This window comes from Bos indicus x Bos taurus, chromosome 2, assembly GCF_003369695.1.
Source record: "Bos indicus x Bos taurus breed Angus x Brahman F1 hybrid chromosome 2, Bos_hybrid_MaternalHap_v2.0, whole genome shotgun sequence".
Taxonomy (NCBI): domain Eukaryota; kingdom Metazoa; phylum Chordata; class Mammalia; order Artiodactyla; family Bovidae; genus Bos; species Bos indicus x Bos taurus.
This window is the reverse complement of record NC_040077.1, coordinates 72,892,460-72,919,826: the sequence shown is the minus strand read 5'-3', so window position 1 is coordinate 72,919,826 and position 27,367 is coordinate 72,892,460. Positions and strand designations below refer to the sequence as shown.

The following is a 27,367-nucleotide window of genomic DNA, read 5'->3' as shown; positions in this document are numbered from 1 at the left end:
GTGCTGGGTTCCACTGGCTGGGCAGAGCTGCACTGCGGTAGTGCCCAGTGGGTATGGCCCCGGGATGGGTGAGTGGGTGGGCAGGCAGGGGTGTGTCTGCCTTAGGCAGCACCCTGATGGCAGCAGTGACTCTCCCTCCCCTAGACAGCCCAGAAGAAAGTCAGGTAGCTTGGGGCCCTGTTCCAGTTGGGTAGCCTCGGACTGGGTGACCTTGAATGGCCTTGGGCGGACAGGCTGCTCAGGGCTGTAGTGGCTAGGAGGGCATGCAATCCCCAGGACAGTGGCTGGGGATGGGTGGGGCTCAGTACGCTGTTGGTTGGAGGTGCTAGTCACGATGGGCATTTGCTGCTGCTGCTGCTGAGTCACTTCAGTCGTGTCCAACTCTGTGCGACCCCATAGACAGCAGCCCACCAGGATGCCCCGTCCCTGGGATTCTCCAGGCAAGAACACTGGAGTGAGTTGCCATTTCCTTCTCCAATGCGTGAAAGTAAAAAGTGAAAGTGAAGTCGCTCAGTCGTGTCCAACCCTCAGCGACCCCATGGACTGCAGCCTTCCAGGCTCCTCCATCCATGGGATTTTCCAGGCAAGAGTACTGGAGTGGGGTGCCATTGCTTTCTCCCAGTGGGCATTTACTGAGTCCTTATTACCTACCAGGCTGCAGGTGCATGATCTCATTTCATCCCCACAACAGTTTGCAAAGAACATTTTGCAGATGGAGAGTAAGAAGCAGAGGGGTTTGAGGGGTTTGACCCTGCCCAGAACATGGGAGGGTCTGACCCTACCCCAGTGTGTCTGCCCTGACCTGCTCCCCTCTCCCTGCTTGTCCTGGGCCAGGCCACAGGCTGCCACTACCTTGCGCGCATCAGCAGCTCCCTGGGCCTGGGTGACCTGACCCACAAAATGGGCACAGTCATCTTGTGCGGCAGGTTCTCCGGGTGGCCGCCCAGAGAGACCTGAGGGTCTGCCCTCATCTGTGTGTGTCTGGTAGTCTGTTTATTGGAGAAAGACTGTTTTTCCCAGATGCCCACCTGTCTGATTAACTTTTGGGTACCAACCTGATGCTGAAAGAAAAAAACTGCTGACCATTGTCACCCTGGTCACCTATTACAGGCTTGGGATAGGCTTGGGATAGTATGAGACAATGCTCCTCCGTTTCTTGTGCTGTATGTTTTTCAAATTTACATGTAATGATCTTAATTTTTAAAAAAAATTAATGCTGTAAATATATATAATGTAAGAGGGAAGGGTCTTTCTCTGCATTATTAGTTCCATATCTTTGGCTCACAAGTATAGAGATATACATATAACACTTTATAAATATAATTACTGTGTACATATTATTCAGTGACTTGTTTTTTCCCATTCATATGTATGTGTGTGTGTGATGACTTTTTTTTTTTTTTGCTATCACGGATTTGGATCTGTTTAATTTTTTAAATAAGTTTTTTGGTTTCCACTATCTTTTTTTAAAAAATATAGTCTATGTGTAATATTACATAAGTTACAGGTGTACAGTATAGTGATTCAGTTTTTAAAGGCTATATTTCATTTATTGTTATTACAAAAAATTGGCTGTGTTGTATAATATATCCTTGTAACTTACTTTATACATATGTAATCTTTTTTATTGAAGTATAGTTGATTTACAATATCGTGTTAGTTTCAGGTGTACAGCAGTGATTCAGTTATACATTTATATATACATTCTTGTGTGTATGTGTATATATATATATATATATATATATTCTTCTGCAGCTTCTCTTCCCTTATAGATTATTTCAAAATATTGAATATAGTTCCTTGTGCTCTACAGTAGGTCCTTTACATATGTAATCTTTTATTTTATTAAAAAAAATTTTTTTTGGCTGTATTGGGTCTTAGTTGCAGCTCAGAGGCTCTCTAGTTGAGGTGAGCAGGCTTTGTTGCCGCAAGGCATGTGGGATCTTCCCAGACCAGGGATTGAACCCATGTCCCCTGCATTGGCAGGCAGATTCTTAACCACTGGACCACCAGGGAAGCCTCTGTTCTTTTTTATTTTTGACCATTCAGTTCATTTTGTTTTTAGCTGTACTAGTATTGCTGCATTGAATAGCCTCAGAAAAATATTTTTAATTTCATGTGTACCAGCAGTTCTGTAGACTAGAATGCAGGAGATGTGGTTGGATCCTAGGCTGTGTGTGTTTGTAGCTTTGATGGATATTGTCCAAAGGCTGGGACATCCCATCTCCCACTCCTGGCATGTGAAAGCTCATTTCCTCACATTTTGTCCTTGAGGGATGTTAGCAATCTGTTAAATGTTGGCCAATCTGATAAATGAAATTGGCATTGCATTATTTTCATTCAGCCTGTCTTTGACCACTACAGAGGTTGAACATCTTTGCATGTTCTTGGCTTGGCTGACTAGTTCCAGCTCTGTTATTTGCTTTAGGGAATTCAGTGTCAGATTCTGCCACTGTTAGTTAAAAACCTAAAACACGTCAGTACTGTCCAAGGGGCTAGGGGGTGTGTGTGTGGTGTGCATGTGTGCATATCTAGTTCAGGCAAACTGGTAGCTGGTTTGAAGCTTCTTGCCAGCTGGTAGCCTGAGGAACAAAGTTGCAAAGCACTGTAAGAAGTTGCAAAGAAGGAAGAGCTCAGCAAGAGGAGTGAAAATTATGTGAAAATTTCACTTTCACTGTCCATGGAATGTTTAATTGGAATCCAACCATGCCCATTCATCCCTGTGCTATCTGTGGCTGTTTCCTTGTTACTGTGGCTGAATGCGGGAGATGTGACGGATCTTATGGCCACATGGTTGAAAACTGTCACTGCCCAGCCCTTCCTGGATAAAGTTTGCTGATGCCTGAGCTGGGAGATGTTGGTTACTGGGGGTTATACGTGGGAGGAGGGAGGAAGTTCGGTTTGCTGGGCCCTTGCCTGGGCTGGGCACCACTTAGAGGGCTTTGCCTTTGTGTTTTATATAAACTTCCTTGGCAGGGTTTCCTCTTCTTCCCCACTGTGCTCCTTGCCCTCTTTCCCCATTTCTGCTCCTCCCTGCATGGGGTGGAGGCAGGAAGGGGAGAGACATGGAGGTTGGGTGAGAGGGAGGTTTTCATCCCCTTGTGAGTGGTGTCAAGGCTTTTAGACAAAGTCTAGGCCATTCTTCCAGGTGGTGACCAAGCTCCCTAGGAGCCTCAGTCCAGCTGAGGGCCGCCCCCCACCCCCGAAGGCTGAAACCGGAACCCTGAATTGGGAGGAGGTCACCGAGCTCCATTGGCCCCTACTGGCGGGGATGGAGCCTGTGGCCGTTGCTCCTCTGGCCCTGCCACGCTGTCAGCTTAGTTCCTCTGGTCAGGGCTGGCTGCCATCTGCAGAGGCTGAATCCTGGCCCTGGGGCTCTTCCCTGCTTTCCTTTAAAAGGCCTTGATCTGCTCCATAGTGGAGGGTGGGGCAGAGTCATTGGAGGAAATTGCCTCAAAGGCTTTGGCAAAGCTTCGAAAAGCCAAGACGTGCTATAATGACCTCATTGCAGGGGAGATTTTGAGCCAGGGACCTCCTATGTATCTGCATCAACCAGCTGTGCTAACTGCAATATTGTCCACATTTTGGAGGTGTGGAAACTGAGGCTTACACATGGAGCCAAAGTGATGGGCCCAGAGGGGAGTCTGGGCTCCAAACCTGGGTGCCAGCCAGATCCCCAAGATAATCGTAAGGGACTGCAGAAAAACACTGGTAGCTGCATAGCTGTGTAATGTTTTACAATGACTGTTTAATTGCAGTATATGATTATGATTTTCTATATGCAGGCGTGGTACACACTTAAAAAAATTAAGTTGAAGTGAGTTGATTAAATAAAACGGGCTCACATTTACAGCAACATGGACGGACCTAGAGATTATCATACTAAGTGAAATAAGACCAAGAAAGACAAATATCATATGTTATCACTTATGTGTGGAATCTGAAATATGACATGATTTTATCTATAAAACAGACTCACAGACACAGAAAACAGATTTGTGGTTGCCCAGGGGTAGGGAGGTAGGGGAGGGATGGACTGGGAGTTGGGATTAGTAGATGCAAACTATTGTATATAGAATCGATAAACAAGAAGGTCCTATTGTATAGCCTAGGGAACTATATTCATTATCCTATGATAAACCTTAATGGAAAAGAATATGAAAAAGAATATATGTATATATCACTGAATCATTTTGCTATACAGCAGAAATTAACACAACTTTGTAAATCAATTATAGTTCAATAAATTAAAAACAATAGGCTGATACACTGCAGGTGATTTTTAATTTCAGTGGCAAAATTGTGGGATGGAGTGTGACTGAGTAAAGCAGTGCAGCCCTTGCCCCCAGCATGTCCCTGGCACAGATGGGGTGGTGTGGGGGGTGTACAGTGATGGCTCAGCAATGGGGCCCAAGAGAACCACCCTCTATAGCAGGACTGGGGAGTTGGAAACACACAACCATAATGCAATGCAGAATGCAGTGCAGAAGGCAATGCCAGCTCCAACCGTTCTTCCTCCACTGAATTCTTTTGTGTGAGAGAGAAATACTTGAACAACATGGGTTTGAACTGCACAGGTCCAGTGATACACAATATTAAATTCTTTTCAATAGCAAATACACAATCTGAAGTTGGTGGAGCCCAGAGATGCAGAGGAACCGCAGATCTGGAGGGCAGTCTGTGAGATTGTTTTCAGCCACGCTGAGCCCCTGACCCCTGCAATGTTCCAGGGTCAACTAATTCAGATCGACTGAATGCTCTAGAGATGAGAGAACAAATACTCATGTACCCAACGTGGTGTTTTCAGCCAAATTTGTTTCTGATTTTTCCTTCTTTCTAATTCTGTTGCTTTTCCTCCCAAAAGCATAATCATGATTGTGAAGTTGGTTATACCTCTGTGCACAGGTCAGGAAGATCTCCTGGAGGAGGGCGTGGCTACCCACTCCAGTATTCTTGCCTGAAGAATCCCGTGGACAGAGGAGTCTGGAAGGCTACAGTCAATGAGGTCTCAAAGAGCTGGACACAACTGAGGGACTAACACGTTCACTTTCACTGTGCACTCTAAAATTTTTACCCCTTGCACACTTGGCCATTAAAAATGACCAGTGCCATCTTTGCTGGCTCCAAACTTTATGTAAAGTGGTTTTCTAGACATCCCTGTGCCCTTTGTTGAGTGTTTCTGAGATTTCTCCATGTTGGTGCGTGTCTCCAGAGGACTTATTTTAAGTTCTGTGTGTTATTCCGTTTTAAGTTCTATAATAGACTGTCTTGCTCCTGTGACTGGATGTAGTTGGTGACAGTTTCTCACTGCAGCAGCAACGCCACAGTGAACGGTCTTTGTCTAAGTCTCCCGGTGCTCATCAAGGACTTGCTTAGGACGTTTCTCGAATTGATGTGCTTGACAGAAGGCCTCTGTGTCTTTAGCCTGACTTTCTTTCTTCCCCCCGAACTCCTGTCCCAGTGGTTGTATCTGTATAACACATCAATCAGCAGTGCCCCAAAGTCCATTCTCCACATGCTCAACTGAAATTTTTTGCCTCTCTGCACAGATGTTAGATGATATCTTATTTTACTTTACATGGCCCTGTTTACTTACACCATCCGGCACATCTTTCTGTGTGTTTGTTGACCTTTTTATGTTTTCATGGGATGACCATATATGACCCAGTCTGCCAGGTCCTTTCCCATTGATAGAGACTGTGTAAATACTAACAGCACCTCTGGCATTTTCAAAAGTGTCGCTTTATAAATGTTAACAGAGAGAGTTTTTCCTACATGATGTAAAGGGCATAATTTTTTCTTTATGTATTTGTTTCTAGTTTAAAGAAACTCTTTCCTATCCCACGATCCAAAAGTAGTCTCATATTTTTTTAGAAATGTTTTAGAAAGTTTTGCTTTTTTTCTTATAGTTTCTAATCACTGAGAATTAACTTATTATGTGTGGTATGAGGTATGGATATATTTTTCCTGTATGGATAACCTCAACTTATCCCACAGTCTTGAAAAGTCTATCTTTTTAATTTTTATTTTTTAAAAAATATTTATTTATTTGGCTGCTTTGTGTCTCAGTTGCGTCATATGGGGTCTTTTGTTTGTAACTCATGGGCTCTGGAGCTTGTGAGCTCAATAATTGAGGCTCGTGGGCTTAGCTGCTCCATGGCATGTGGCATTTTAGTTCCCTGACCAAGGATCAAATCTACATCCCCTGCATTGAGAGGCAGATTCTTAACCACTGGACCACCAGGGAAGTCCCCAAGTCTGTCTTTTTCAAATCATGTTATAGATCAAATTTCCATGTATCTAAAAATCTGTTTCCGGGCTCTTTATTTTTTTTTTCCCCCATTGTTCTATTTGTCATCATTCCAAAAATGTCCTGGTTTTAGCTACTGTAACCTTATAATATGTTCAGAGTATTTTGTTGTATTATTATTAAAATTTTTATTTTATTGAAGTATAGTTGATTTACAATTCTGTCAATTTCTGCTGTACAGCATACTGATCCAGTTATATACACACATCCTTTTTCATATTCTTTTCTATTATGGTCTATCACAGGATTTTGAGTGTAGTTCCCTGTGCTCTACAGAGTATTTTAAATGGGTTAGTAATATGTGTTTCAGGGAGACTAAATAGTCTATTCTAATAGACTAGAATAGCACACCCAGTTTATCATGAGCAAGTGATATACCACAGAATGGTCACATAGCCACCAGACTTCTAAGACCCATCTTGGTTCAGAGAACTGAGGTCATGGGCCTTAGGAATTTGAGCCTTGAAAGAAAGGGGAAGGTTTTGATAGATGGAACAGGGTCATGAAATGAAATGAATATCAAGAAATTCAGGAGCTTCCTGAGTATCAGAACCAGAAGGGGGCATTGGAAGCCACTAGACACTGTGCGGAGTAGTTTGGCTAAGTGACCAGTCTTCAGAGTCCAACAGACCTGGGTTTGATCTTCAACAAGATACTTAATCTCTGACTTTATTTCCTCATCTCTACAGTGGGAGCCATATTGGGTTTTCCTCATAAGATGGTTGCTGCTGCTGCTGCTGCTAAGTTGCTTCAGTTGTGTCCGACTCTTCGCGACCCCATAGATGGCAGCCCACCAGCCTCCCCTGTCCTTGGGATTCTCCAGGCAAGAACACTGGAGTGGGTTGCCGTTTCCTTCTCCAATGCATGAAAGTGAAAAGTGAAAGTGAAGTCACTCAGTTGTGTCCAACTCTTTGTGACCTTGTGGACAGCAGCCTACCAGGCTCCTCCGTCCATGGGATTTTCCAGGCAAGAGTACTGGAGTGGGTTGCCATTGCCTTCTCCGAATATGGTTGAGAGGGCTAAATGAAATAATGCTCAGAAGGGCTTAGCAATGTCCCAACTCATCGCTGGATGACAGTTAAGTGATGGTGGTTTATTTATTATTCTATCCCCTTGATTCTAGGGCTTCCCAGGTGATGCTAGTGGTAAAGAACCCGCCTGCCAATGCAAGAGATGCAAGAGACGCAGGTTTGATCCCTGGGTTGGGAATATCGCCGGAAGGAGGACATGGCAACCCACTCCAGTATTCTTGCCTGGGAAATCCCATGAACACAGGAGCCTGGCAGGCTACAGTCTATGAGGTCACAAAGGGTTGGACATGACTGAGTGCACGCACATATCACACCCATCCCTTGATTCTAAGACCAACTTTTTTTTTTCTTTTTCCACATTTCACAATTCTGAAATTAGAACAGGCTTTACTATCATACCATGTAGCAAGCAGAGGATTTTACAGACAAGGAAATGTTTTATCTAGGGTCATGGAAAAAGTCGAGTTGGCCCTCCTAGGAATTACCTTTATTTCTAGTCCTAAAGGGGAGAAGGAAGGAGAACAGAGTACCATATGTCCTGGGGATGGGGTTGCTGAGGCGCTTTATATGCCACCAGATGCTGTGCTGTGGTAGACTTTAACCAGCGCACAGAATGAAGCCAGATGCCTTCAGAAAGGTGAAGGTGAGAGAGAGTCCTCTGTCCTTCAGACAACACCCACCAGGTTGGATGGGCTCAAGTTTCTGCCCCTGGCTCCATCCGCCACTGACTAGCCGTGTGAGTTTGTTCAAGTCGGGTAACCTCTCTGAGCCTCTGCTTCCTTCTGTCAGGCGGTACTCATAATCTAAACTGCGCTGTTGGTTCAGGTGAGTTAATCTCTGGGCAGACTTTCACGCTGAGTCAGCGCCCAGTAAATGGAAGCTGTTAGGTGTTTCCTGAAGGCATGTTTTTCCCCACCCACCTCCTGGCCACTGTTTTTCTTGGGGGTGACTTTCTTGATCATTCTTCCCCTCAACTGTAGAAATCTTGCCTGCTCTTTAAAGTCCATGGCAATGTTCTCTCCTTGTTCAAACCCTTCCTCCCCACCTCCCCATTCTGGGTGAGGATCACCCGCTTTGGATCTCCGTCGTTTCTTAGAGGCATTCTCTTTTTAGTTATTTTTCTTTCTTTTTAATTTTAATTGAATTTTTATTATCTAGTGGAGTAAAATGGCAACCCACTCCAGTACTCTTGCCTGGGAAATCCCACGGACAGAGAAGCCTGGCGGGCTACAGTCCATGGGGTCCCAAGAGTCAGACATGACTGAGCAACTACGCCACCACCACCACCGTAGTTTACTTACAATGTCATTTTAATTTCAGGTATGTAGCAGAGTGATTCATTTATATATACATGTATCTATTCTTCTTTTCAGATTCTTTCCCATATGTTGTTATAGAATACTGAGTAGAGTTCCTTGTGCTGTAGTAGGTCCTAGTTGTTTATTTCATACATAATAAAGTATATATGTTAATCCCAAACTCCTAAGTTATGCCTTTCCAGTTTTCCCCTTTGGTGACTGTAAGTTCATCTTCTAAATCTGTGAGTCTGCTTCTGTTTTGTAAATAAGTTCATTTGTGCTGTATTTTAGATTCCACATATAAGTGATATCATATGGTATTTGTCTTTCTCTGTTTGATCTGTTTCACTTAGTATGACAGTCTCTAGGGTTTGCCTTATGCCGGTGCTGTTTTGATGTATCCCAGAGGATTGCCATCCCTTTGAGGGCAGGCGTGTGTCTTGCAAACCCTACAGTTTCAGCACAGAGGAGCCTTGCAGAGACCCCTGAGTCCCTCCTCTGCGTCTAACAGTACAGTGTTGAGCAGAACACACGCAGCCCTGGGCCTTGACAGAGCCCACTTTCTGTGGCTCCCACGGGTGCCTAGAAATGAGGCTGGCCAAGCAGAGAGATGCCCTCATCCCCCAGGTCATTTCAGCCCCAGGTCAATTCTGCCACCCTGACCTTACTCATCAGCCCGATTGTTGGTGTTGTGCAGGGTCGGAGGGGGCTGGGAGGCGTATTGGCGTTGAGGCAGCCTGAATGGAGAGGGAGCCAGGTTTCTGTCTGAAGCCTGAGCAGGGGGTTGTAGAGTGGCTGGGGGACTCCGTGGGGAAGCATATTGGCTGGGACCCCGGACCTGAAGTCCCACTTAGTAGCTCTGATCCCCAAATGGCTGCCTGTGATGCTCGGGCCTGGGAACTACTCTGTGTGGCACGGGAGATACCTCCTGCCAGGCCTGAGCTGAGCTTGCCCTGCAGAGCCTGGGGTCAGTGTTAATGGGGCCCTAAGGTGCCTGTAAACCCACAGTAATGACCATTTGGGCCTTGGGCTTCATGCCAGAGCCGGCTGCATTCTTCCTCGGGGAAGGTAAAGGACACTGGAAAAACCAGTTAGGGCGTGGGAGGCTCCATTTCATGTAGCTGTCAAGGGAGTGTTGGCTCAGGAGCCCGGAAATGTTATGTGAAAAATCTGGCTTTTTCAGAAAGGTACTAGTGTCGGTTCAGATCAGCAAGACCCTTCGGAACCAGCATGAGGGCAGGGCAGGAGTTTGGAGTCTGTGCCTTTTCCTTCTGAAGGGATGTGCCCAGCAGGGCAACCTGAGTGGTTTTCATGGTCTTAGCCTGAATGGAGAGGGAGCCAGGGCTGGTGCAAGCCAGCTGGACAAGTCCTGCCCTCCTGAAGGGAGAAGGGAGCTTTGCTGAGTGGGCATCTCTGAGCCCAGCCAGCACTGTGTCCATGACCACACCACTGGGTCCCTCTGTTCATCTCCCAAGATTCACCTGGCATTTGGCACATGGTTGTTAATGCTCAGCAAATGCTTGGAATGAATGATTGATTTCAGAGTGTCTGTCCATTATGTTTTTCATTGAGAGGAGGACTATAGTAGTTTCATGGGGTTGCTTTAACAAAAGAACTACAAACATGTTGGCTTAAAACAAAGCAGAAGTTTATTCTATCCCAGTTCTGGAGGCCAGAAGTCGGGAATCCGCCACAGCCATGGGGGCTTTAGGAGAGAATTTGTTCTTCGCGTCTTTTGGCTTCAGGTGGCTCCAGGCACTCCTTGGCTTGTGGCCTCATCAGTCCAGTCTCTGCTCCCATGGGTCCCTGCTCCTTCTTTTCTCTGTGTGTCCTCTTACAAGGGCATTTGTCATTGGATGTAGGGACCTCCAGGACAAACCAGGATCATCTCTCTCACCTCAATATCCTTAACTTAATTGCATCTGCAAAAACTTTTTCCAAAGCAAAGATAATATTCTCAGATTCTGGAGATTAGGGTATGGACATATCTTTTGGGGGCTACAATTCAACCCACTCCAAGGAGTCTTAATATTTGTCTAATCATTGCTTTTTTAGATATAGTAAGACTGTTAACCACTGGGTTTGTGCCGCTCCTAGATGCATATATATCTATATCTGTGTCTTTCTCTACATTAGATTTCCTTTTCTTTCATTGATTTAGGTTCAGTCCTTCCCCATTGAGTGTCTGATAAACAATCATTCATGTTAACACAAAACTTTAGGAAATTAACTTTTTAATCTAGTGGTAACTTGGATTAAATCTGCAAAACCCAGGGAAACCTGAGTGAGGTCTGGGGTTTAGTTAATTGCACTGTGCCATGGTCAGTTTTGATAATGTACCATAGTGAATTCAGATGCCACCCCTGAGGGAAGCTAGGGGATGATACTCAGGACCTTTGTGTACTGTTTTTGTAACTTCTTGAGAGCCTATCATTATTAAAAAAAAATTTTTTTTAACAGTTTGATTGGATATACCAAGACCAATGATGAAATCATTTGTTCTCTCTTATTTGCAACACATCCATTGTTAACCTGCAATTTGTGGCGAGGTGTTTTAGAGTTGTCGCTGAACTTGATTTGGAAAAAGTTGACATCGTTTGATAGGTGGTCTTTCTGTCTAGGAATGTTTTGTGTTGTATTTTTTCAAGGTATGTTTTATCTTCCAGTAAAATGTGTGTAGTTTTCTTCAGGTAACTTGTAGATATTTTAAAGTTTGGGGTTTTAAGTTTGTTCTTATGGATGGATCTTTTCCCTATCTGTGTTCTTTAACTGGCTCTTGCTGGTTACATGTCCCTGAACGGAATCCCCACACCTTTCAAATACATGAAATTCTTTTAGCTTGAGAAAATGCTCTTCATTCTGCAGTTAGAGACAATGTTTAACAGGTTTTTATTCATTCCTTTAAACTTGCTCTCAGAAAGGGTCCATCTGTTCAGTTATTGAATGTAGATTTAAGTATCTGTTTTCTTCATCTGAGTATATGGGGGATGTTCTTTATAAAGAAATACAAAGTTGTGCTCTGTAAATGTAATGTTAACTGTATTGTTTTGGATTCTGTCTTTGAACATTGTAGAGGTGCTGTCTCTCTCCAGGGGTCATGTGCATTACCTGGGGGGCCCTGGGTCCCTACCAGGTCAGATGGACAAATGGGGTGTCCTGTCCATAGTGTGATATGAACTTTTCTTGTCCCTGGCTTTTCTTCTCTGCTTTGGTCGCAGAGCCATGAGGCCTGGGTGGGCATTGAGAAGGCCTCTAGCTTGCCGAAGCCCCAAAATTGAAAACAGAAGTGGAAAATGTACCATTAACCTCCCTCCAGGTCAGTCTTACGAAATTCGACTGCTGGAGAACAGGAAACTGGGAGATTTTCAGGATCTGAACACAAAATATGTGAAGGTAAGGCTCCGGTCCGCACCTTGCCTGGGCACCTGGGGGTGCTTGATTGGGGGCCTAACACCTGGGCTTGCACTGGGAATCAGGAGTGCCTGGGAGTTTTGGGGAAAGCTCCAGGGACAGAGGTGGGCTCAAGGTCCCTGGAGTGTGGGGTCTGAGGGGCCTTGGTCAGTCCGGCAGTGCTGGGAGCTGATGGCCAGGTCACACAGACTCGGGTTGCAGCCTGGCTTTGCCTCTTCCCAGTGTTTTCTGAGCCTCAATTTGCTCACTTGCACAGAAGGTTTGTGAATGACCCCTGTGTACGAACACATAGCAGCCCCTTGAGAGCAGGGCATCCCCCGCTGTTTGTGCTGTTGTTCCTATTGTTTGGGTTCCAAGGAGGGAGGGGTGACATGAGGAGCTAGGGGGAAAGGCCCCAGGCAGAGGGCCTCGGAGGAAGAGAGGTTTGTCTGATTGGGGGAAGGTCAGGGTGGGTTCCTTGGGGGTCCCTCCGGGCCCCACACTCAGCTGTTCTCCCCCCCCGCCACCCCCCGCCCCGACCCCGGCCCCGGCCCCCAGAGCATCATCCGCGTGGTGTTTCATGACCGGCGTCTGCAGTACACGGAGCACCAGCAGCTGGAGGGCTGGCGGTGGAGCCGGCCTGGGGACCGGATCCTGGACATTGGTGGGTTTCTGGGCTGAATGGGGGTTCTTCCTGGGCACCATCAGGACCCAGCAGTGTCCAGGGCCTCTTACCACACTTCTGCCTTGTGTGAAACCCCATGGGAGCTGGTGGAGGTGACCACATCATGAGCCCTGCCCTCGGGGAGTATCCCTTTTGGGGTACATGGGGAGGGGCATTTAGAAATAAGGACCTGTTGTCAGGAAGTAAGAAGCAGGGAAACCTTCACAGAAGGATCCTGACTTGATGGAGGGCAGGGTGGGCATCAGAGAAGGGGCAACCGAAATGGAACTGAGGGCTCAGGCAGTGGTCCACAGGCTTTTTATTCACAAAACTTGGGGCGAGATGGGTTTTGGAATTCAGAAGTTGGAATAATAGTAGGGTGTGTAGACCTGCAGTCGGGTCACACCACGAACAGGCCATGTTCTTGTAGCCATATAGAGTGATGGCACACAATGGGGCGAGGGCTCAGAATAGCTTCATGGAGATTCAAGTCAGGATTCTGCCAAATGAACTACGCAGAACCTAGCTTTCAGAACTCTTGGCGTTTCAAATTGTGTAAGGAGTTTGGACCTGTAATAGGAGTCCTTCCCGAAATATTGGGAGTGGCTGACGATTGCACTTTTGTGTGTGTGTGTGTGTGCACAGATATTCCACTGTCTGTTGGTATCTTGGACCCCAGGGCCAGCCCGACCCAGCTGAATGCAGTTGAGTTTTTGTGGGATCCTTCAAAGAGAGCGTCTGCGTTCATTCAGGTGAGCAGAAAGGAGGTTGCCCTTTGTGGGGAGGTCAGAACTTTGGGGTCCATCATGTTGTTTCTCAAAACCATCCATGGGTGGGGCCTTGATGGGCTTTTGCCCTTGGCTACAGGCAAGGAGGCTGAGAGGGAGGGTGAGCGGAGCCCAGAGCCATGAGACTGGTTGGTCACTGGGGCTAGGAGGAAGATTTGGGATGTGTGGGTGATTTCCTGTGTGGGTGTTGCTTATCAATATGTAAGCTTTTTACACAGTAACTGAGTCCTAGCATAAAGAATTTGAAGTACAAATTTTTTTTCATAATTGTTTCTATTAAATGTTTAATTCTGAAACTCCTGGTATGAAAGTGAAAGTCTTAGTTGCTCAGTTGTGTCCGACTCTTTGCAACCCCATGTACTGTACATCCTGCCAGGCTCCTCTGTCCATAGGATTCTCCAGGCAAGAATACTGCAGTGGGTTGGCCATTTCCTTCTCCCGGGGATCTTTGCAACTCAGGGATTGAACCCGGGTCTTCTGCATTGCAGGCAGATTCTTTACCATCTGAGCCAACAGGGAAGCCCATAAGAGCTTCTGCTATGGACCTGACCTTATGTTAAACACTACAGCGGATCCAGGTGCCCGAGGGCATGGCCAGGGCCCTGTGCTTCTGGGCTTCCCCTGGCTCTCTCACTTGCTGTGGGTCCCTTTTTGAGCTTCTTGGTTTTTCTCCCTGTCTTATAAATTAGAGAATGAAAACAGAGCCATGACCACAGGCCTGGTTCATAGTAATCACTCAGTGAGAGTAAGTGACCTTTTTGCCTTGCATAGTTATAATACTCAAATTGCATTTCAAAAGAATTATTATAATATTATTGTTTATTATTACAACAATATGTATTTGTATTGAGTTGGCCAGAAAGTTTGTTCGGATTTTTCATACCACCTTTTGGAAAAAACTGCAACTAACTTTTTCACCAACTCAATATTATGACAATGTGATTATGTTATTATAGCAATCAGTACACATCAAGTGCTTTCTATGTAGCAGGCACTTATCAGAAGTCCAGAAATGGTTCTAGCTTCTGGCCTGGCCTGAGTAACCTGGGGACTAAGGGACTAGGCTCCTAAGGACTAAGCTGTGGTCCCTGCTCTGTGGTCTCTGGGATTTGTCCAGGCAGAGGTCTCAGGGGGAGGAGTGAGAGAGAGTTATGGGGTCAGTGGGCCTGGAGTAATGGCAAGGACTTAGCTGGTCAGGCAGGGCCTCCAAGGTCAAAGGATGGAAGTGAGAGGCTGTGGGGGGTGGCCAGTGGCCTGATGCAGTGGCCAGCACTGGGGGACAGCAGGGAGGTGGAGATGGGTCTGACTGTGTGGGATGGACACATCTCCTGGGAGAGGAGCTCCTGGGGGTTCAGACCCCACCCTCGCCCACCTCTGGCTAACTGCGTACCGCATCCCCCGCAGGTGCACTGCATCAGCACTGAGTTCACCCCGAGGAAGCACGGGGGTGAGAAGGGTGTGCCCTTCCGGGTGCAGATCGACACCTTCAAACAGAGCGAAAATGGAGAGTACTCGGAGCACTTGCACTCAGCCAGCTGCCAGATCAAGGTGTTCAAGGTAGGATGGCCACCAGCGTCCCGCCCACCGCCACCCCAGCCCAGGACTGGAGGCCAACACCCCAGAGCTCAGCAATGAGGGCAGTGGCCAGGGGCTAGGGGCTCCTGCCTGGGCTCTTTCACCCTCATAGGCAGCTGAGCTCAGCTCTGCTTGACCAGAGTGATGGGACTGGCACAGTTAGAGATTTCTGTTTTCCTCCCAAGCACTTTGGCCACAGAGTCTGTGATTGCCCATTAGAGTCTCCTTAAAAAACAAGTCAGGAGACCCCCTTTGAAGGTCCTGACCATGGGTGTTATTTTTTAAAATGTTTTTATAGCAGTATAGTTAATTTACAAAGTTGTGTTAGTTTCAGGTGTATAGCGCAGTGATTCAGTTATATGTATCAATTCTTTTCCATTACAGCTTATTACAGAATATTTCATATAGTGCCCTGTGCTGTACAGTGGGTCCTTGTTGGTTATCTGTTTTACACATGTTACTGTGTATGTGTTAATCCCAGTGGATGCTGTTCTTTAGGGCCCCAAGACCCTTGTCCCTCTGCTATGGCCTCCTGGTACCGCCTCCCTTTTCCTTTCTTGCCTCACCCTCTGCAGTTGCCTGTCATTGTTTCTCATCCCATCTCTCTGGACAGATTATTTCCTAAAAATGACTGCCAGTGGTGCAGCTCAAGGTGGCCCTGGGGGGAGGGGGTGACAGCAGAGTCCACGTCACTCTGGTGGGTGCACCAGCCCTGAGCAGGACCGCTGCCAGCAGATGGGACCTGCCCGCTTTCCTGGGGAATCCCAGCAGGTGCCTGAGGACCAGCCCGGTGCCTTTCCCTCTCCTTCTGGTCTTTCGCAATCAGGACCTGGGGACTTATTGACAGAGTTCCAGCTGCTGGAGCTGGAGATTCCAGAGGGAGAGGCTGTAAAAATGAGGGCCTGTCCCAGAAGAAGCTGGGTCAGTGTTGCTGTTTCTGAGCTAGGGATAGATGTGGAAATAAGCGCCCACAGGTAGAACCATCAGCCTGGTGGCAGAGTGCTCATCTGGCCTGTTTCCCAACTGGACAGGAAGGCCCTGAAGCTGCTGTGTCTGCACTTAGGTGACCACACAGCTGGGCAGCCAGCTTCATCCCCACTGATAGTGTCTGGCCGTCTGAGGGCTATGGGCAAAGGGTTCTGAGGCCTTGGCCAGGCTGTATGTGTTGGTGGAGGTGAGTTTGTCTCTGCTGCCAGAGTGGTGGCACCTCCAGAAACCTATTTCAGCATGATGAAGACTTGAATCTGGCCTCTGAAGGAAGTTACATTTCTCCCCCATGTTTATATCTCCCTCCTGATGTAAAAAAAAAAAAAAAAAAATCACCAAAGTTGAGTGGCTTAATACTACATTATCTTCTAATGCTGAAGTCTGAAATGGGTTTCACTGGGCTAGGGTCAGGCGTCAGGAAGATTAAATTCCTTTCTGGAGGCCCTAGGGGAGAATCTCTTTCCTTGGCATCTCCAGCTTCTAGAGACATCTGCTTTCCTTGGCCCATGGCCCCTCCTCCATCCTCAAAGCCAGCACTACCCCAATCCCTCCATGCTCCCCGCAACACACACTTTAAGCCTCCATGATTACACTGGGCCCACTGGGATGATCCAGGCTCACCTTCCTATTTTAGTCTCTCACTCTTGGCAATCCTGATTCCATTTGCAACCTTGCCCTCTTGTGCCCTAAGGTAACATTCTCCCAGGCTCTGGGAATTAGGACGGGGCCATCTTTGGAGAGCATTAGTCTGCAGATCCTGTTTACCAGTGCCTCTGGTCTTGGGTTCTTGATTCCAGCTCCCCCTGGACAGCTCTGAGGCTGCACAGTGGTGGTCTCTGCCTGTCCTGCAGTCCCATCCTCTCTTGGTTGTGTGCAGACCACATCCCACCAGCCATCTTCTGCCCTCAGGTGGGGGTGCATCCAGTGTGATGCCCTGGGATCAGGCCCTGGGCCAGGCAGTAGGAGGGAGGAGCAGTCTGTGCCAGGGATGCTCAGTTCTCCCCATGGCCCCTGACAGCTCCCCCTCTTACACCTCAAGGCGGACACTCAGAAATGAGGCCTCTACCTGGCTCCTCAACACCACACCAGGCCTTATTGGGGGAATTGAGCTGGAAGCTGCTTTGGCATCTCCTGCAAGAGGGAAGGAGCATCTGTCACCCAAAATGAAAGTGAAAGCAAAAGTGTTAGTCGCTCCGTCGTCTGTGTCTGACTCTTTGCGACCCCATGGACCATAGCCCACCAGGCTCCTCTGTCCATGGAATTCTCCAAGCAAGAATGCTGGAGTGGGAAGCCATTCCTTTCTCCAGGGAATCTTCCTGACCCAGGGATCCTACCTGGGTCTCCTGGATTTCAGGCAGATTCTTTACCATCTGAGCCGCCAGGGAAGCCCTGTCACCTGAAATGAGCTCCTCAGAATGCCTGAGGTGGCCTGGCCACCCACCCACAGGAGCAGTCGAGATAGGTGTGCACCAGGGCCAGGCAGAGCCCTGCCAATCTGTCCATAACTCTCCTATCTCAGGTCACCCTGGTTACTAGGAAGCCCCTGGCTTCTTGGTGCTGCCCTGGGGCTCTGTGGGGATGTCTTAGGACTCTCCCTTTCCTGCCAACTCCTTGCAGGGGTCTCCCTGGGGCTGAGTGGTGTCCCCCACAGGCAGGCTCAGCCTTGTTCTGCCAGTAATACTTCTGGGCCAGGAGGAAGGGCCTCCTTTCTGGGACAGGATGGAGGTGGAGCAGGGAAACCAGATGATGGGGGTCCAGCTGCCGCACGCCTGGATCTCCCACTGGACACCAGATCTGTCGTTCATGTCCCCATAGGACCCCCAGCAAAGCTTCCTCCCTCCAGCCTGGGTGTCCTCCCAAAGGCTATTTCCTAATGCCCCCTGAGTTGGGAGTCAGCAGCTGCAGCCTGAGGAAAGTGCCCACCAGGATGATCCCAAAGGCACCATGGAGCGGAAGGGTGGATTTTCTTCCCTAACTGCCCACCTCGTGTGGTCTGCCCTGTACAGAGTAAAACACTCAGTTCAGGGCCCTTTGGAGTCTTGATATCTGACCCCACCCACCAGACTGTGAACTCGGGAGGGGATAGTCTTAGTGGTCCAAATGGTCCCCATCAGCTGTGCCTGCTGGAGCCAGCATGGTGGCTGGGTTCCATGGTGGTTCCTCTCTGGTCTCAATGGGTCACTGGACCTTCTGTCTCCTTAATCTGTAAATGAGGCTGATAGTAGTACCTGTGAGGCCTGGATACCTGTGAATTCCTCAGGTGCTCTGGGCGCCCAAGACAGGCCATGTCAGGATGGATGTTACCCTGCAGGCAGATTGTAAGCTGGGAATGTGCCTGGAGTCCTAAACGTTAGGGCCAAGGAGGCCTTAGAGGTGGACCGCGAGTGTAGATGGAGCCCTGGCTAACAGTTACTAGTTTGTCCGCTTCCTGTCTCTCTCCATGGGGAACCCAAAGAAGGCTCCTGAGAGGTCCTTTCCATTAGCAAGTGGCCACTGGTAAAGCTCTGCCCCAAGCATGCCTGCCAGAGAAGCTGAGCAGACCCCGTAAGAGTCTCTGAAGGACCAGGAGGGGCTCTGAGCTCCCTTGGGATGGGCAAGGGTTCCAGGCAGGAGGACCATGTGTGGATGCCTGGGAGGTGAGAGACAGTCTTTCCTGTCTGCGAGACCCTGCTTGGGGTGAGGGGGGAGTGTGCCAGCCTTAGGGGCCGCCCCTCAGCTCTGGATCTCCCCCAGACAGCTGCCTCTGCCAGCTTTGAGCTCATTGGACCCCTGTGCTCTGCACTTACAGCCAAAGGGAGCCGACCGGAAGCAGAAGACCGACCGGGAAAAGATGGAGAAAAGAACAGCCCAAGAGAAGGAGAAGTACCAGCCATCCTACGAGACTACCATCCTCTCAGAGGTGAGCCGGGGGCCTCCTCCTGCGGGTGGCAGGGGGGCTGTCAGCCGGATCCTTGGAAAAGTGCCCATTTGGGGTGAGTGCTTCTGAGAGTGCTGTTCAGTCCTGGTGTGTTCCCGTGTCTGGAACTGCTGGCGTCTGAGGCCTGGTGTCCAGGGACACGTTTTACAAATACCTTCTAACTCTCGGCTGCTGTTGGCGCATTTCACCAGGCACATTTCAAAATTAGGTGTTTTTTTTTTTAATAGGTAATTTATTCATGTGGTCCAAATTCAAAAGATATAAGAATCTCCATCAGAAAATATCTCTCCCAGCACTATCCAGCCTCGGTTTCTCTTCCCCAGGGCGGTAGGTGACCCTGGGTCCTTCTGTATCGGGCCCCACATTCTCTGCGAAGGAAACCAATTCAAACAAGTTTGCCCCATGCGTGCTTTTTTCCCCAACAGTACACACACACACACACACACACACACACACACACAGTCACTGTTCTAAGGTTGACTGTCTCTATTTCCTGGCATTTCTTATCTGTTCATAAAGAGCTTTCCAGTGCTTCATCCAGCTCTATAGCCTTCTCTGTGTGGACAGCTGCTGGCGGACGCTGGACTGTTCTCAGGCTCCTGCTGTTTCACACAGGGCGCTGTGAACACCTTGCTCATGTGAAGTTCTCCACAAGGAAAGAATGTCTGCAGCTTCTATTCTCAGAGAGGGGGTTGCTGGGTTCAAGGGGGTAACATTCTCTGGCTGTTGGGATGGATATTGGGGTGCTTTCCTCATAACCCAGGTGCTGACACCAGCCTGCTCTGTCCTTCCATCCAGGGTCCGTCTGAGATGCTCCCTATCGAAGGCTCCTTTTCCTGTTGTCATGGGCCCTTCCTGCTGCTGCTGCCGCATTTACTGGGCTCTGTTTTTGATTTTAATAACTCTTCCCCACTGTGCCCTGTGATCAGGCCAGCTAATAGGTGTTGTGTGAATATTCTGACTTACTCGGGAGGCCCTCCATGGATGCCTGAGGTCCAGTGCTGACCATGGTGGGGTTAAGTCTGTGTGAAGGGTGAGGTCCAAACACAGGGTGGCTCAGAGACCAGTGACTAGGTCCTGTCTGAGGAGCTGTGCATGTATGTGAGGATATGTGTGTGGGTGTGAGAGAGAGACACACACAAGCCATCTGCAGAGGAGTATTTGCAAAAGGAGAGCAGGGACACTAATTTTGCAGACAGATGCACACTGGCCTTTCATTGGATTGAGGCTGACGGTGGCTGAGAGCCCGGGCACAGGAGGAGCCCTGCCCCTGGAAGCTGGTCAGAGCCAGAAATACATGGTGTGGGGCAGCACTTGGACACTTAGCTCTTCCCGGGCTTGGTATATGCTGGTGACATATGCTGAGGACCCTCCCTGCTCCCCAGTCCTGCCTGTGGCCACCTCTCCTTCCAACCTGGGCCTCAGCCTCTGGTGCCTGCCTCTCCCCTGACTTCCCTACTGGAGGACAGGTCCCCTAGGTGCTCCAGGCTATGTCCCAGCCCCTCTCCCCAACCAGGTATTGAAATCCCTACCCAATCTGTAACTTTAGGAACTACCGGCTCCCCTCTTGTCAGCTCATCAGTTTTCCTACCCCCAAGGGCTCCAGGATTTGGCACCAACACATTCCAGCCCTCACTCAGAACAGAGTTAAATATTGACCCACCCTGTGGTCAGGTGGGTGATCGTAAGTCTCAGGAATGCTTCCATCTGACCGTGTCCAGAGCAGGGCCATCGCAGAAAAAGGAAGTGGTGAATGCTTGGTCCCCCAACCCCCAGGCAGCACCCACATGTCTAGGCTTGCTTCGGGGGACTCCTACATGTTCATTTAGGCTTCAACACAAGAAGTTCCGGGCATTCAGGGGTCACGTCATTTGTGTTGCTGTGTCTCCCTCGACTCCTGGGTTGAGCAGGATGCCTCAGATGTTATAAACACCCATGGAATTGTGCTGGGGACAGGCTGCTACAAGCCAGTGTGGAGGTGCCTGTCCCTGTCATCTGAGGCCCATCAGGAGATGCTATTAGTAATACGGAGCTTCGTCGATGATTTTCTTTTGGAAGTGGCCCAGTGCTCCCTGTTTCTTGCATCTACACCCATTTGTCTGCGTGGGGAAGACCTGCCTGTGGGCACTCGGCCTGTCCTGCACTGATGAGGTTTCCCTCTTTGCTTTGGCTGCTCGGAAGCTCTGACAGACATGTGTCATGCTTTGCTTGCCCTGGGGATGACCTACTGATGACGAGGTCTCTTCTTGGCTCTATCTGATTTCTTCCGTGTGGTCTGAGCACCCCGCCCATCCCTGGGTACCAGGTCAGTGTGGGTTGGGTGTTGAAAGATTGTGATTTTACACTGAGTGGGAGGGCTAGGGAAGCTGGGCTCATCTCATCTGCAGGTCTGGGTCCTCGGGGACCACTGCCACCCTGTGCTCTCTCCCCACAGTGCTCCCCATGGCCTGATGTGGTTTACCAGGTGAATAGTGCCTCATCCCCAAGCTACAACGGCTCACCAAGCAGCTTCGGCCTCGGTGAAGGGTATGTGCACCCTCTCTCCTTTGAGAGCTCTAAAGTGACCACAGGTGCAGACTCATTCCTCAGCTTCCTCTCTGTGTCTTCACTGCTCTTGTAGCCCAGCATCAATTGGGTTTCAGGGCAGTTGACTGGTGTTCACGACCATTTTTAGCATCATGTGTACAGGTTTTCGTGCTTGATTACACTTCTAGAAAGGCCGACTGGTGGAGTAACTAAGCACCCAGCACCCACTCCCTCCCCAAGTTAAGGTGGGCCAGCCCACGAGCTCCTGGGCCACCTCCTAGACAGCTGGGGCCTTAGGAGGTGGACATCTGGACCCCGTAGTGGCTGGAGGGGCTTCTTAGATCTTGCTGCAGCCCTTGTGCATGGTCACTGGGCAGAGGGGCTCAGCTCAGGATCTTCCCCACCCCTCTGGGTATCCGGACCCACAGCACAGAAGCGACCCACCTCTGGTCACCGGCTCTGCCAAGGCCCAGGCCGTGCTGATTCCAAGGTGACAGATGTGCAGGGGCCAGCAGGCAGCTGTCCCTCCTATCCTGTGGTGTCACTGTGAGGACACTGCCCTCCTATTGGTGGGGTCAGGGAGGATGACAGACGGGTTTAACAGGCGCGTGTAGAACATGCGGGTTGTTTGGAGCCCCTCCTTGGCAGAGAACTTTACTGATGGGCAAGCCAGACAAGAACTTGATTTACTAGGTAAGGACAGTCCTTACCGAGAAGGGGGCACAAGGAAGGGCTGCTGTATTTTATTCAGGCAGTGAAAAAAAATGAAAGTATTAGTCACTCAGTCATGCCCGACTTTTTGTGACCCCGTGGGCTATAGCCCACCAGGCTCCTCTGTCCATGGGATTCTCCAGGCTGGAATACTGAAGTGGGTTGCCATGCCCTTCTTCAGGGGATCTTCCCAACCCAGGGATCGAAGCCGGTCTCCTGCACTGCAGGCAGATTCTTAACTCTGCACCTTTCTGGGGGCAGATTCCTTCACTTCCTGCAGCCTCAGTTTCCCTACTTCCAGGGGAGTATGAATTCCACACTCGGTCAGGGGCATATATGTAGAGTCCTGGTACCCCCAGACCCAGATGACCTGCATCTATAGTCACTGATAACTGCCCTAGGAATCCTTGCTGCAAAGGTCTTTTCTTTTTTCCTTATTGTTACAGCGGGCCTTCCAGGTGGTGCTAGTGGTAAAGAACCTGCCTGCCAGTGCAGGAGACGTAAGAGACGTGGGTTTGATCCCCTGCAGGGCTACAGTCCATAGGGTCGCAGAGTTGGACGTGACTGAAGCAACGAAGCAACTTAGTATACGCACACACACACATACACACTTACATACATAATGTAAATTTTATCGTTTGAACAAATTTAAGTGGACAGGTCAGTGACACCAGGTCCACTCACATTGTAGTATTACCACCGTCCATCTGGGAGGGTCATCTCTGACTGTCTTTCTCTTGGCTTAAAAGCCCAGGTGTTCAGGTTTCTGTCTCCCTTTGGGGGAAAGCCATGAGAAAGATTTTCTCCCGATGGATGCCAAACTGTGGGTGCTGTTGCTGCAGAATGGTTCCCCAGGGATTCCTCTGCCCTCTCCTGGGTGTGGTTGGCCCTTTGCCATCTTCACACCAAGTCCCTGTGAGGCTCGAGGCCCAGTCTCCTCTGTCAGCCTGCACTTCCCACTGACTGGGGCTCGGGGTGGGGACCATGAAATCTGCCCAGAACAAACCCGGATCCTTAGAGGAGGGATGGGGGTGTGTAGCTCATCAGAACCCTTGTCCACACCAGAGGCTTTGTTAAGAATTTCCAGGGATGGAGCAGGGCTCCTGCTTGTATTTTTCTCGAGGACCCATTTTGTTTCCCGCGAGCCCCAGAGCTGAGGGACGTGAAGGGCAAGCCAGCAAGAAGCATCCTGGCTGCTCACCACCTCTCCTCTTCCTTTGCAGCAACAGCTCCCCAACCCACCCGGTGGAGGCCCTGCCTGTGGGCAGTGACGTAAGTGACTGCTGTGGTGGGGCGCTGGCTACCTGTTCCCACATGGGTGAGTGAGCGCCCCCTCAAGGCCTGTCCTCTCTGCCTGCAGCACCTGCTCCCCTCGGCCTCCATGCAGGACGCCCAGCAGTGGCTCCACCGCAACAGATTCTCCCAGTTCTGCCGGCTCTTCGCCAGCTTCTCGGGTGAGCATCTCTGAATGGTTCACAGAATCTACCGGGATCTCAGAACACTCAGCACGTGCTCTGGGCACCCTGGGCACCCAGGGGCTGTGGTCTGTCCTGGGGACATAGAGGCATGTGGTCACTCACGTGTGCTGGCCCTGGGCCCAGGGCTCAATGGGCGGGCCTGCCCCTGGGGTGTCCACCTGCTCGTGGCTTTAAGGGAGGGCCATCTGGGAACCTTTTCAAGCTGCTCCTTGCCTGCGGGGTGGGCTCTGTGCCTCCTGGAGAGGCCCCTTAGCCAAGAAGGCCAGAGTGTACTCAGCAAGCCTCCTGGCCTCTTCCTCCCAAATGCTGCTCATCACGCTGTCTCTAGGTAAGCAATGTGGGAGGTGGTGGTGGTGCAGCCAAGGTGAGAAGGGAAAGCTGGCTCTTCCTTCTGTAAAGGCTTTTCAAGCCCTTGCTGATGAGCCCATCAGACAGCAGCTCTGAGCTGGGGGTAGTGGGGGACAGGGAAGCTGAGCCATGAACCTTGCCCCCTGGCAGTCCAGAGTGACAGGGAGTCAGTGTTGGCTGGAACTAGAGGAGTGGCCACCAAAGACATCTGTGGTAGCAGAAGGGAAACAGCACCCCAACAGTCATCTTTGAGCTCAGTTCTTCTTAGCACATCCTTTGTGCTGGGGGTGGACGGGATGAGAGCAGTCAGGCAGGGACTCCAGCCTCGGGCAGCTCTGAGTTGGCGCAGAGGTGTAAACTGCCCATCTCAATGCACTGTGACCCTTCTGTGATGGGCAGGCTTGGAGGAGGAACTTGGAAGACTGGGAGGGAGGCAGAGCGCCTCCACCTTAAGCAAGGTGTAGTGTAGACCTCATTGAGGAGGTATCTTTGAGGAAATCCTGGAAGGAGTGTGAGTCAAGTGGGTGTGTGTGTGTTGGGGGTGATGAGCTTTCCAAGCAGAGAGCAAGTGTAAGGTTGGGGCCTGTCTGGTGTGGCCACAGAGACGAGGGCCCAGATGATGGGGTTGAGTGGGTCAGACAGGAGGTGAGGTCAGAGAGAGAGGTGCCCAGGGACCTTGGTGCAACAGTGTTAGGGTATGGCTTTTATTTCCTATGAAAGGGGAGCCAGTGTGACTGCAGAAGTATACCCCAAACTGTACCTAACTGCGGCAGGAAAAGTGGGTAGATGCTGTAACTCTGGGCCACGTGGCTGTTGGCCAGGTTTTAGCAGAAGGCTGATGTCATCCTTGTACCTTGGAGAGTCCACGTGAGCTCAGGGCTGTTGGGGGCTGTTCGGTCTTTGAGGAAAGGACCATGTCCACCCATTATGATCACCCCAAACTGGGAGCACCCACGATTCCCATCAGCAGAGAGAGGGTACAGGCATTGTGGTTTATTCATGTCATGAGTACTCTCTAAAAGTGGGCATGAATGATTTATACTGCATGCAATGCAGATGAGCCTTAAATGAAACTTGGAGGGAGAGTCAGACTTAGAAAGGCGCAGTTTCCAATTCCATTCACATAAGTGCCATGTGAATGGAAAACTGAGTGAAACTCCTCTGTGTGTAAGAAATCAGGACAGCAGTTTCCCAGAGGTGGGGAGAGGGGTAGTAGCTGGCATGAGGGGCACGTGAGCTGGTGGGAATGTCCTACCTCTTGATCTGGGTGCTAGGTGCATGGGTGTCTGGGTGCCCAGGCTCCCCGGCAGCCTCCAGAGAGCCATGAGTTTCTGCCTACAGGCAGGTACACACATGATCAGTGCCACGTGCTGATAAGATACATCATGGACAGTGATGCTAATAAAAGGCCCGGAGGGAGAGTCAGGCCCAGGTAGAGAGGATGACTAACCAGCAAATGCCTGTCAGTTCTGCTGAGTTTGTGAACCCCGTTGTCGAGTTCTGACACCTCCTGGGCTATGATCTGATGTTGTTTAGCTTTTGCCATTTCTCTGTGTGGGATGCCCATGCCTCCTGAGGCGAAGGCTAGCTCTTCCCTGCCCCGAGTTGGCAGGTACCTGGGGAGGCGGCCATGTAACAGCCTCAGGTCTCAGTCACCATGTAACAAGCCAGCCCCATTTACCTGCCCAGGTGCTGACCTGCTCAAGATGTCCCGAGATGACTTGGTCCAGATCTGTGGCCCTGCAGACGGGATCCGGCTCTTCAATGCCATTAAAGGCAGGTAGGTGTTAGTTCCCACTGGAGGCACGGTATGGCTGGTGGCCTGCATTTCTCAGCCCCTTGGACACCTGGTGGGCTAACTGGTGGGATCTGGGCTCCTCTGGGGGTGAGTGCAGGAGGAGGTGCTAGGAGTGGGATAGGGGCCAGAGAGGGTGAGATGCCCTGGGTTGCAACCCACCCTGCCTGGAGGCCCACTCTTTCCTTCCCTCTTCTTGGCTTGATGTGGGCCTTGGTCTCTGAGTCTCTGCCTCTTGGCTGTGGGTTCTAAGATGCCTGCCCCATCCTCCCAGTGCAGGGGGTGGGGGGCAGATGCAGATGGAGTGATCTAAATAGTCATACATGGACAGCACCGCTTTGAGAGTGAGAGGGTATGTCTGGGTTTGAATCCCATATCTGCCTCTTAGGAACTTGGCAACTGGGCCAAGCCCTTAACCCCCGTGAACCTCAATTTCCTCATCTGTACAATGCGGAACAGTGGTCCTGGCTTCCCCACAGATGTGTGAGGATGCAGTGAGCTCAGAGTAAGCCGAAGAATGCATTTGCTCTGATTATCACCCTGAAGAACCTCGTATCTTCAGATTGGTGCTACGGGCAGAGTCCACTCTGGGCAAGTTGCAGGTCCTGGGTGGGGGTTGGGAGGTTCGCCCATCCCCGGGTCTTCATCTAGCAAGTCTGCTCGAAGCTGTCAGGGCTCACCTGGATGGGATTCTCTCCCTGACAGCTCCTTCCTCAGAGGAGGAAGGCACTCTGTATCCCCACAACCTTCTTTCTTCCCTCTAAGTCCCTTCTACTGTTCTTTCCACCCTGTGTTCTGGAACATTCTGGAACAACAGAGCTCGGTCCCCCACACCTGCTCCTTAACTTCCTTTCCTCCTGCCAGGAACGTGAGGCCGAAGATGACCATTTACGTCTGCCAGGAGCTGGAGCAGAGCCGCGTGCCCCTGCAGCAGAAGCGGGACGGCAGTGGGGACCCCAACCTGTGTGGTGAGTTGTGGGGAGCCCCTCCCCTGGGCTGGTGAGAGGGCAGCAAAGCAACAGGGAGAGTCCTCTGGCTGAGAGTGTCTCCCCTGATCTGCCTTGCATGCAGGAGGGGTTCTGCTGTGCTTCATCCTGGGATTGAAATGTATAAGGTGGAGATCATCTCTGAGACGGTCTTGTCCCATTTACCAATGTCCCATCTGGGGAAACAGGCCTGGAGAGGAGACGTGGCCCCCGAAGTCACCAAGCTACTCAGGGGAGAACTGGGAGTCGGGCTTTCTGGCTCCCTGGCTGGTGACAAATGCCACCTGACAAGTGTATTCCCAGGAGTGTGTCCTCCTGTGTTCCCGCAGCTGGGTGAGGCTTTCCCATTTGGTTTGGCTAGTGCCCAAGAGAGTCTTAGACCACCTCTGGGGCACATGGTTCTTTGGGGCTAGCAGTTTTCAGCACCTTGTTTCTGAGCATCTTTAAGTACTGAGTCTGACAACCTGCCTGGCTCCACCCGTGTGGTCTGAACTCTGCACTGTCTGCAGTGAGAGCCCCCCTCCCCCAACCCCTCTCTGCCATGTGCCCCTCCAGATCAGCAA

The 27,367-nt window shown here is 50.0% G+C and overlaps 1 protein-coding gene across 4 annotated transcripts in view; it reads left to right on the top strand.

Moving 5' to 3' along the window:
- The window catches only part of TFCP2L1 (transcription factor CP2 like 1), a 68,646-nt gene that overhangs the window by 26,661 nt on the left and 14,618 nt on the right, over positions 1–27,367 (top strand). For all 4 annotated transcript variants that reach the window (XM_027562745.1, XM_027562737.1, XM_027562729.1 and 1 more), the window contains 10 exons: positions 11,956–12,032; positions 12,588–12,693; positions 13,339–13,445; positions 14,886–15,038; positions 18,832–18,942; positions 21,395–21,486; positions 23,421–23,469; positions 23,558–23,651; positions 25,713–25,803; positions 26,683–26,786. In XM_027562745.1, the coding sequence (XP_027418546.1) occupies positions 11,956–12,032; positions 12,588–12,693; positions 13,339–13,445; positions 14,886–15,038; positions 18,832–18,942; positions 21,395–21,486; positions 23,421–23,469; positions 23,558–23,651; positions 25,713–25,803; positions 26,683–26,786 (984 nt within the window). The remainder of the gene's footprint in view (positions 1–11,955; positions 12,033–12,587; positions 12,694–13,338; positions 13,446–14,885; positions 15,039–18,831; positions 18,943–21,394; positions 21,487–23,420; positions 23,470–23,557; positions 23,652–25,712; positions 25,804–26,682; positions 26,787–27,367) is intronic.